A 12,170-nucleotide genomic window follows, 5' to 3' on the forward strand; every position below is an offset into this window, starting at 1 on the left:
GCTGGCATACTCCCAGAGCTGAGGACTTAATCTTTAGCTCATCTCAAACAGGCTGCAGGGCCATAAGCTCAAATGACCTGTTTTATAGAAATCACTCAGATCTAGTTTAAATGCTTTAATCTTGATGCTGTGGACTAGAATTGGAAGGTACTGAAAGGGCATGACATATAATCTATGCAAAAGGCGAACGCAAATGCGTCTAGCTATTTGTCCTAGACTGGATCTCATAATGCAACACATGCAAATCAAAGTTTATGCACTATTTTGTACACTTCTTCATTGTAAATTCAGTGTAGCATTATTTGTAACTACTATGTGTTTTTAAGTAGCAAAAGTCAGATTTGGAGTATCAACAACAAATGATGGATAAGCACTGCAGGTGTCTTGATTATCAAAACAAGACAGGTGCACTTTTTATTTATCTAAGCTGAGTGCTTGCTAAACATAATTTTCTCATATTTCATTCAGGGTGAATATGTTTGAAAGTTGCTGAGAGTTCTTTCATTCTTTTTATCACACCACCCATTTCCACCAGTTTAAGCCTAATAAGATAAAGTGTAGACAGGTTGCTGAGAGAATGGAGGATCAATAGTTCATTGACAGGGCAAATAGCCAATCACAGCACTTATGAATACTGCCTGGTTTTGTGTTGTTGTATTCAGTGCGATACATAGAGGTGAGTGGGGCACAAACTAACAAGGGGTTAATTCTAATATGGCTACTTTATATATTTATACAGGGTCAAGCAAACTGCTTTTGGTCTTTTTCTCTTACTGTCAGAAGATCTCCTGTGAATTTGTGAAAAGTTTTAATGTGTCTTTGCGAAATATCTCTTTGTCTCACGTTTTTTTTTTCTTCGATTTCTGAGATATGTGTCAGTCATCAAATCCAAACGTATATTATTTTAATCACTGTCTTGTTACCTAAAACATAACACCATTTTGATTTCAGCAACTTCTAGTAATTGATAGCTGTTATTGAAAACATTTTTACACAGCGGGGTTAGTTGTCACACAGTTTTACAATTAAGCCTCAGGTAAACAGTGACAATAAAAACAATGTAAATACTATTAATCAAAATAATTACTGTTAATACAATATCAGGAGAAATAACACACAAGTATAATTTTTTGTCTTAATTGTGTGGCCTTTTCAAAAATATCTATTTATGTGTCAATGACGTGACGTTAACTATTTTGTCTCCATATGGTTCAATTAAATGTAAAAAGCTTAAAATAAAAAAAAAAATTGCAGATTGCTTGCATACATTCTCTTTCAAGTGTAAAATTTCTGGTTTTATTTTATTTTGAAAGAATATTTGGGGGATAATTGCAAAAATGTCAATGTGGTTTAACCGGTCTGTGTCAATTGGTGTAACTAGTATTTTTTAAATGAAAATATAAATATAATTTATAATTCATTAAAAATGTGGAATAAAATATAATCATCTAATTTTTTTTACATTCATTTTACGTCAACAGAGCCGTTTTCAGCATCAAGACAAATATAACAAAAACGCATTCAAATTTACAAAATGATAATTACATAAAAAATATTAAAATTAAATATAAAAGAATTTTTTATGCTTGATTACGCTTATACGCCATAAAGGTGGGTAACATTTTTTATATTTCTCATTCTTTGGTGCAATTTTCAGGTCCATTCAGTCTTAACTTTTATAAAAATGGTGCAAATGTATTTTTTATTGCATAAAATTAACATAAATACAATATGTGCATTGAAATAAACCTGATGCGTGCTTTTAAAACAAGTTTTTTTTTTAAGATTTTGGAATTTCTCATCTTGCCAAACCGTTTTTGTCACTGACCCTTATATGCATTGCTCCATAATACAAGGATGGTTAGATGAAGGATCATGGATGGATGAATGTGTGGATATCTATCTATTATAGGCAGATATATAAACAATATCCACATTTAGAATATAGACAGAATTTGATTGAATTAATTTTCACGCAGGTGTTACAACAAACCCTCAGTTTGTTACAATTAAGCGCACCTATGGGGTAAGTCGTAACGTTTGCACTCCTGTCACTTTCAGTTTAATTGTACGATAACGTTAGGTCCCACAATCAAACTTTAAGTGTTCATTTGTAGCAGAGATGTGTGTGTTGATTGTGTAAAAAAAAAATCGAATATTTTTTGAATGATAGAACCAAAGCCAAAAAGCGTTACTTTGTGACCCGCTCTCCCATACACATTTTGTTCAACCATCACCACAATCATCTTGTAGTTAAAGAGGGGAGGTATGTTTTACAAGTCCACGTACAAGTAGATATATAAACTAATGCTGTAATATTGGCACTGCATACGTTTAGGGGTTCTAGCTAGTATGTCCGAACTTATGCACAACAACCATACTCAGGATCTTTTATAAACAACTCAAACACTGCTATGTGAACACATTCAGAGGTTTAGTGATGTATCCGCAGCATTTGTCTACAAAATTATTATTTCAATTCAACCCTTATTTGGAGAAAACGTGGTTACAGTAAAGCACTTGATGTACACAAGGCCAGGCAATGATTATAACAGTTCACGTGGTTTCCTAAATAAAACCACTTTTTTTCTTACGAGAAACATTATTATGCTAAACAGGTTTTTCCTGGGTAATTTATGTAAATGCGTCAACAAAATTACGTGTGTCATATTTACTGTATGCTTTTAAACCTCCGGAACGCTGTGCCTGTTAAAGGATTAGCCAATTTTCTTTAAAAAAAATCCAGATAATTTACTCACCACCATGCCATCCAAAATGTTGATTTCTTTACTTTGTTCAGTCGAGAAGAAATTATGTTTTTTGAGGAAAACATTCCAGGATTTTTTTCATTTTAATGGACTATAATGGACCCCAACACCCAACAGCTTCAATGCAGTTTAAAATTGCAGTTTTAACGCAGCTTCAAAGGACTCTAAACGATCCCAAACGAGGCACAAGGGTCTTATCTATGACGATTGTCATTTAATTTTTTTTTTAAATATGCACTTTTAATCCACAACTTCTCTTCTTCCTCCGGCTGTGTTACAAGCCAACGCGACCTCACGTAATTGCGTAATGACATCAAAAGGTCACGTTACATATGTGAAAAGCAACTTTTGCGGACATTTTAAACAATAAACTGACACAAAGACATTAATTAGTATCATTCGACATACAACAACGTCTGAACGGTCCTCCACACTTGTAAACACTGGGGCGTAGTTTCGATACGTCATCCATGACCTCTTGACGTGATGGCATATTACGTGAGGTCGCGCTGGCACGTCACACGACCAGAGAAAGACGAGAAGTTGTGTTTTAAAAGTGCATATTTTTAATTTTTCTTGCCAAAAGAGACAATCGTTTCACTAGATAAGACCATTATGCCTCGTTTGGATTCGTTTAGAGTCCTTTGAATCTGCAATTTTAAACTGCATTAAAACTGTTAAGTGTTGGGGTCCATTAAAGTCCATTAAAATGAGAAAAATCAACATTTTGGATGACATGGTGGTGAGTAAATTACCTGGATTTGTTTTAAGAAAATGGACTAAACCTTTAAATTTCACTGTAAATAATTAAATGCAACACATTTCTTTACTTTAAATAAAAAAAATTTCTCTGGTAATTGACATTTTGCCAGATATGTGGTTGATGAAAGAGCTAAAAACCTTTCAGTGTTCTTTTAAGCCCACAGTTGAAGTGAAGTGTGAAGGGTTGGCGAGGACAAACACACCCATATTCGCTTCCACAGCAATTTACAAACCTCCTCCACTTCTCTTTCATCTTTCACATAAGAAAGATGTCAAAACTATTTATATTTTTTAATCCAGAGGTGACAGTCATCATCTTTTTTGTGTTAAAACAAAACAGTCAAATAAAACAAAACAGTATTAAGGAACTGCTGGAGTCCATTATATATATTGATAATATCAGGCATCGGCTTTGCAAGTCTTCGCACGCTCGAATTTTATGATACTCACCCATACCAGTAGCGCGGGTCATTGGGCCGGCAGTGGTTCAGGCTTCTCTGTGCCAGAGCTTTCTTCTTATTCAGGACAAACTCCTGTAACCTCATCTTCACCTCTGTACTCGCCACTGCACCTGTCAATCACAGATCACAATTCATGTAGGTTGCAAATATCCAACCAGCTGGGCATTAATGACATTCCCGCAGACGCAGGCTGTGTTAAAATGAGCTTGATTTCTCTAAAAGCCCTGGGTGAGGTTTTATGCATTTGTGACAGTCGATTTCCAGGCCCTGCAATTTGCTGTAATTTCTTTTACAAAGCGATCTTAATAGTCTTTTCAGCGTGAGACGGGGAAGATCTTTCGGTGCCCGATTGATCATACGGACACACTGCACGTCTGTGATGATGACTACAAAGGCTGACACTTGTTTTCTGATGTCGATAAACAGCTTTTTCGAGCGAGTGCTGATATCTCTTAACATCGGACAGAAACGGTTCCTTCATCTCTTAAATGGAAAGCGAAGTCTTTGCACATAATTCCACTGGGAATACGATAGACGTCTTTCTTTTTTGTCGCTATTGTTCTCGCTCTGAAAGAAACACTTCAGAGAGATTCATTCTCACAGATCGCTCTTCAATTACCACCTTTCCCATCGAGTGCAAACAAGTCCCCGAAGGCGATCGCTGGTGTGCGCTCACATCTGTGTTGTCAGACGACAAAGGCACCTCGCAGCCAACAGGTGACCATTGTGTTACTGACTCACTGACAACATTAATAAATAAAAATAAGCCATCTATTGTAACTGAAGCAGTCTTGGTACAGATGAAATATATATCATATATTTAAAAATATATTATGCTTAATAATAAACTTCTCATTTTTACTGGAAGGCAGGGCTTCATTTGAGCAATTCCAATGTTATGAATATGACATTTTCCAAAAATTCTCTAAAAATGCATTTATTACCTTAGTGCTGGGCAAAGATTAATTGTGATTAATCGTGATTAATCGCATACAAAATAAAAGTGATTTTTTTAGCATAATATATAAGTGTGCACTGTGTGTAATTATTATGTATATAAAAATACACACATTCATGTATGTAGTATTTAAGAAACATTTACATGTGTATATATATATTTATTTATATTTGTATATATTCTATATTAAATATTAACAATAAAATGGATATATAAATAAAAATTTCTGAAATTAATATATGGTATTTGTGTGTGTTTAAATATACATAATAATTACACACAGTACAGACACATATATTAGGCAAAAATGCACTTTTATTTTGTATGCGATTAATCGCGATTAATCTTTGCCCAGCACTATTGCACCATCTGTTTATAGAGTTAGAAAAATATAGACATCAGAAAAAATATCAGTCTATACTCATGTTTTCTATTTTAGATGAGGGAAACATGCATGCGTTATAGATGTGACAAAAAAAAAAAAAAAAAAAGTCTTCTGTAAATTAACTAATTCCTACCCGCATTTTTAAAAAAGTTGCCGCATTTTTTGTGATTTTCACAAAAGTTTCACAAAATGCCTTCCATGATTTTTTTTGTATAAATATATAAACATGCAATATATTTAAAAAGAAAGAACAGACCCTCTGCTTTCAAACAATCGACACCGGGTCTCTTTTTATAACCTCTTAAATAAGGGTAGGTAATTTCAAAAATACCAAATTTTGAGCAAAAAGCTGAAATATCAGCATTTTTGTAAATGAATTTTGTTACGAGATCAGATTCATAATGATTTTAAAAAATACACAGAGTTTAAAATTAATAAAATATTTTTTTGCTTCAGTTTTTTTAAATTGGGTAATATCCCATCTAGTTTTTTTTTTTACAGATTACAGATTACCGTAAAAACTCGTCAGGAGACGTCAATAGCAGGAAACTGTTTTCTCTTAATTGATGAGATAATTCGTCAATGGCGGGGAAAGAGTTAAATGGCACAAACCATAAGCAATGCCCAACAAATGGAGAAGGGATAGCTTTTAGCTTTTTTTTAGGAACATTTAATATTTATTTAATTTTAAGTTTTGTATGCACATTTATGAGGAAGAAACAGCGTTACGGACGTGACATTTCTCCGTTATGGATGTTACAATTCAAAAATTTGCACTTACTAAATATGAATAATAATAAAAATAGAATTTGCATGGATATTTAAACCATCAAATACTGACATCGGAGATATCAGTATGGTTAAAAACTTTGGGTAAAAACTTTGTTTTTCATAATAAGGTTGACATTCGGCAAACATCTAAGTGCCAATGATCTTAATAAAAGACAGAATGACGTAAAATGTTCTCTCATTTGTACATGTAAGTTTGCTGAAAAACTATATGTAAATGTAAAATTACTAGGGCTGTGAAAAAAAAATCAATATGTGTATCGATATTTCAATCTCTACTATCGATATTAAAAAAAAACAAAAAAAAAACATCAAATCCCTCTGTGTGCGTCAAATGACCTCCTCTGCCGCTGCTGTAGTTGTCACTGTCCAGTTGTCTGTCATATACAACCGTTCGGCCAATGTCTCAGAAGTTAGCGGGAGTGAGAAAATGGCAGAAAATGTAAAAACACCTGCAGCTTTCAAAGCAGACATGTGGAAGCACTTTGGCTTTAAAAAAAAGTTAAAAAAATAATTTAGCTCTATTTTTTTTACATTTTGGATAAAAAAAGAAAAAGTATTGCAATATATCGCAACATGCAACGTATTGTATTGTATCGTGATACGTATCGTTTCGTGAGGCCCTTTCCAATACCCCGCCCTAAAAATTACGAACACTTACTCTCTTGGCCGCGTTCTTTGTTCTTCAGTAACTGAAGCTTTTGCTCCCGTTGCTGTTTCTCCATCTCTTGCTCCTGACGATGTCTCTCCATCTTCCTCTGGTGCTCCAACAGCTCCTGCTGATGTTTCAGGGCCAGGAGGTCCTGCTGATGCTGAGGAGAAACATCACTCATTATTCAACATGGCAAGACGAATCACCATAATGTTTGCATGTTGTACATTGATGTTCTATTAAAAGAATGGAAATAATTCCATAACAACATTTATATATCTTGCTGTTTTGCATAAATGTGCATAAAAATGCATTTTATGTGGCATGCTTACGTCCAATAAAACCACTGCATGCCATCAACTCAACAAATGATGCTAATCTCTATCACACAGGGTCTTGAAAATGCAGCCATTTTGTATAGTGTTTCATTTTAACTCCATTTACTCTCTGAAAGACATTCAGCTCAGCAGTCCCATCCATTACTGGGCTGTGATGGGTAATATCAGAAAAGCACACAGACAGACCTCACCACTGCTTACTATTAAAGGGGACATCTGACTTTTTCAATGTTTAAGTGCAATAATTGGGTCCCCAGTGCTTCTATCGACCTAAAAAAATGTGATAAAGATTTAATCCATGTTTCTTAGTTTTGGTAAACCATTCTCTGCAAGCATGTGGAAAAAATAGGTCATTTGGCTCCCCTTGTGATGTCAGAAGGGGATAATACTGCCCCTTAATCTGCACTATTCAACCACGGCACTGCAATGATTAATTCATTTGCATTTGAAAGGACACACCCCAAAATGGTAAATTTTTGCTCACACCTACAAAGTGCCAATTTTAACATGTTAAAATAAATCTATATGGTATTTTGAGCTAGAACTACACACGTGTACTCTGGGGACACCAACGATTTATTTGACATATTAAAAAAGTCTTGTGAAATGTCCCATTTTACTCATTATGTAAAGCTTTTATTTCACAGAATAAATACAAATTCCAGAGACAGTTAATTATTATTAACAGTTGGGTATTATATGGTATTTTTGCTAATTTGTCGTGCACTTTTTTAAAAAAATGTTGTGATGCACTATAGTTTTATATAATTTCTTCAAAAGCATGTTAATGCATTAGCCAAAATTAAGTAATAATGAACAATACTTCTACATCATTTATTCATCTTAGTTCATGAAAATTTTAGCATTTACTAACACATTTTAAAATCAAAATTCATAATTGTTAACATTAGTTAATGTATCTAAAATTAACTACCAAAGATTAATTAACTTTAAAAAAACTATATTGTTAGTTCATGTAAGCTAATTAATTTACTAATGTTAAAAAAAAACTTATTGTAGAGTGCTACAGTTTTTTGTTATGTATCTACTCTATTTGCTCTTAGATAATGTAAAGCTGGTTTGAAACATAGAATATAATTAAATGTTACTTATTATTAATTGTATTTATTATATTGAATCAATTCATTTATTTCAAAGTCTAATTGTTAAACACTGTTTGGTTCACTAGGCAAAAATGTTGCTTTACTGATTATCAAAACAGATAAAGCCATTACATTTGTATTAACATTCAAAAAGATATTTCAAAATAATGCACTTGTGTTTCGATGATTATATAAACACATAACTAACTCACAGCCCCAAGCATGACTAATACACTATAAGCAAAATAATGATCCACGAATGTTTCATTGGAAAAGACTGAGCAGAAAAAAAGGCTCTTTCACAATCGCTGCAGTTTGCTTTTGTCGAGTGAGAAACAGCAGAAAAATCCAATCTGTTCTGTTCCTCCTCTCATCAGCGAAATGTCACAGCAAACGCACAGCATCCATCAAACCCCTGCGTTAGACTTCAGCCCTTTAGCGCTGAGATTAGCTCTGATACCGCCTGCGGGCCGTGAGGCTATTTATAGCACGCTGGGGTTGCTTCGTTCCTATTGGATAAAAACCTTACTGTGGCAACACAACGAAGTCTGAGGTCTGCTGAGCTCACACGCTCACGGTGTTTCCCAAGCACAGAGTTCCCATAGCGATCGTAGTCGCCCATCGCCCAACCGCATGAGTCAGTTTCGCATTCCCCGCTGCAGTCGCAGGACTCACAATGGCTCTCATTCACTGTGAATTTGTGAATGTACCTGCTCCAACGGTTCCAGGCAGAAATCTGATTCATCGAAACGTCTGTGCTTGCAGTTTGCCAAAGTGAAAAAAAAATGTTGAACCAACTCAAACCACATAGATGCATACACACTTGGTACGGATTCGGCATACATTTTCCGTGCCGACCTTTTTTGTGCATGCAAGTATGAACCAGAGGTGCACGAAAGAAAAATGCAATAACTTATGCTAAATAATGCAATATACAATATGCAAAATCATAAAAATAGGAATTTTATTTAAATATATTTAAAAACTTAAAATCAAATAACAAAACACATAAGCTTTTATAAATTTTCCGTGCCGACCTTTTTTGTGCACGCAAGAAAGAACCAGGGGTGCACGATATTAAAGAAAAATGCAATCATTTATGCTAAATACTGCAATACACGATATGCAAAATCATAATGCTTAAAGTTTATAAACTTAATAGGAATTTTATTAAAATATATTTAAAAACTTAAAATCAAATAACAAACATGTTTCGCATTTTTCTGATCGACAATCATCTCTCACATGTCAGAGCACTCACAAGCACCAAGATTTGTGTGCCATCTCTTTGCTAAAATTTGACTACACATAAGCTTTGCATTTTGCATGTCGACCTTTTCTGTGCAACTAAGTAATTAAATAATGCAATATACAATATGCAAAAATACAAATTAATATATTTTAAAAATTACAATCATATAACACCTCTCACATGTCAGAGCACAGACAAGCACTAAGCATTTAGTTATTTATATACCACAAACTATTGCGATGTGCATATTGCAATATTTTGCAGGCCTAAAAAGAAACACTTTTTACACACAATTATTAGTGAATGAGACCCATTGAAACCTCAGTGAGAAGGCCAATGACAACACGACAACCACCCAAACGTGGACAAACACACACAAACCACTGAATCACACTCTCCAACTAACATTAAACATACAAACAAACTTAATTCCTCGCAATCCGCACGAAGACATGGAAAATCAAAGCCAGGTATGGGAAGCGGAGAGGGGAACGGCTGTGGTTCTTTTCCAGACCACGGTATAGCGAGCTCTTCAAGGAATATTTCACCCTGATGTGAAAATTCTGTCATTATTTACACACCCTCACATCGTTCCAAACCCGCATGCTGTTAAATTTTCCATGCAATACAAAAGGAGAATTTTTCGAATTATCTTCACACAGCACATTGAAGATGTCTATATCTGACTATATGTGTGCACTATATTACAACTCTAAAAAGTGCATTTGGTAGGGGGCTGAGAGCCACCTTTCCAGCGGTCTCGGTCATCTTGTTTGGTGCGGACCAAGGATCGGACGGCAGTGTTCACACTAACTTAAATAAACCGCACCAACTAAGCAAGAGTTCTTTGTAATTGAACCAAACCTGCCAAAGGGTGAACACACCCCAGGTGTTAATGTAGTCCACAGTTCATTCATTTACTCTTGTAGTCATGAGTTTACATTATTAGTCATTCGAAATTTAATCTGTTCCACAAACTAAGTCTTATACCTACAAATAAAGAGTAAACAGAGAAATGTTATGTTGTTTTAACTCTTTCCCTGCCAGCATTTAAAACAGTTGCCAGCCAGCACCAGCCAGTCAGTGCCAGATTTTCACAAAAGTTTAATGCCTTCCAGAAAATCTTCTTCTTTAAATATATAAACATACAATCTATCAAATGAAAGAACAGACTCTCTGGTTAAGAACAAAAACTTCATCCTGTCTTTTTTAATCACCTCTCAAATATGGGTAGGTTTCTTCAAAATACCACAATTTTTGTAAATGACTTTTGTTAGAGATCAGATTCGAGCGATGATCAGAACATACACAGAGTTTTTACTGTTGTTGGATCATTGGATACTTAAATGTTTTATAAGTTGGATAAGAGTGCCAGCTAGTCGGTAATAGCGGAAATATGGATTGCCGTAAAAACTTGTCATTGGCAGGGACAGTGTTGGGTGTTACTAAGTAATTACTTATTGTAATTTAATTACTTTTCCCTTAAAAACGAAATACTGTGTATGGACTGTAGGACAATTATATAATACAATAGTTTAACCAAAAGTCTAAGGTAAAAAGGCCTGTTCTTATGTATCCTTATCACTTTAAATATTATTTGGTGAGTTGATAAGAATAATGGTAACACTAGTTTCCAATTCTCACTATTAACTGGTTGGTTATTTGCATTAATATTACTAAAATATGGGCTGTTTATTAGTACTTAAAAAGCGCATATTAATGCCTGATTCTGCAAAACCTTATTCTACATCTTTAATTCTACTCAATTCCTACCAATACTTTGGTATTATTATTAATAATACTAAGTATTATTAAGCAGTAATTAGGACTATATTGAGGCAAAAGTAGATAACAGTTAGTTAATAGTGAGAATTTGACCTTAAAAAGTGTGACTAGAATAATTTATGTACTTTTATATGATTTATTTGAGACGTGTCAAGCCTATCTTTGTATCATTTACTAAAAGGATTTAGAAAGTAATTAGTAATTAAATACTTTTTGGAGAGAGTAATTTGTACAGTAATCTAATTACATGATCGAAGATGTAATTAGTATAATTATTAGATGTAACTATTAGGGCTGTCAAAAGATTATGTGCGATTAATCGCATACAAAATCAAAGTTTTTTGCATAATTTATGTGTGTGCACCAGTGATGCGTGGGTTGATCCAAAATGAGTCACCCGCAGTTACGAGTCATCCAAAAATATCTTTAATGATATTTGGGCGCGGTCGGTCGGGTTGTTTGAAATAAAGATGCCAATTAAACTTTTGTAATTTATATTCACACCCCACACCCCTAGTTACTACATCTATGGCACAATGACACTACGATGAGCATTTACTAATGCGGGCCAGGAAGCGTGTCGGGTACAATATTGTTTTGTTTGAAAATGTCGGTCGGGTGCGGGTTGTTTATACATTGACCTGCGCATCACTGGTGTGCACAGTGTGTAATTTTATATATATATATAATTTATATAAATACACACACAAAAATGTTTGCACTTAAGAAACATTTATATATTGTTCATAAATATGAATAAAAAATATACCTAAATACATTTTTTATTAAATTCCTAAACATGTATGTGTGTATTTATATATACAAAATCTATACACACAGTACACACACATATATATATATATATATATTATGCAAACACAAACTTTTATTTTGTATGTGATTAATCGCGATTAATC

General features: G+C 34.0%; 1 protein-coding gene across 1 annotated transcript in view; it reads right to left on the reverse strand.

Annotated features, from left to right (window-relative positions):
- The window catches only part of hdac4 (histone deacetylase 4), a 293,442-nt gene that overhangs the window by 119,245 nt on the left and 162,027 nt on the right, over positions 1-12,170 (reverse strand). The window contains exons 5-6 of the mRNA XM_073854701.1: positions 6,785-6,935; positions 3,981-4,101 (exon numbers count right to left, since the gene is read on the reverse strand). Of these exons, the coding sequence (XP_073710802.1) occupies positions 3,981-4,101; positions 6,785-6,935 (272 nt within the window). The remainder of the gene's footprint in view (positions 1-3,980; positions 4,102-6,784; positions 6,936-12,170) is intronic.

The sequence above is a fragment of the Misgurnus anguillicaudatus genome, chromosome 17, assembly GCF_027580225.2.
Source record: "Misgurnus anguillicaudatus chromosome 17, ASM2758022v2, whole genome shotgun sequence".
Lineage (NCBI taxonomy): Eukaryota > Metazoa > Chordata > Actinopteri > Cypriniformes > Cobitidae > Misgurnus > Misgurnus anguillicaudatus.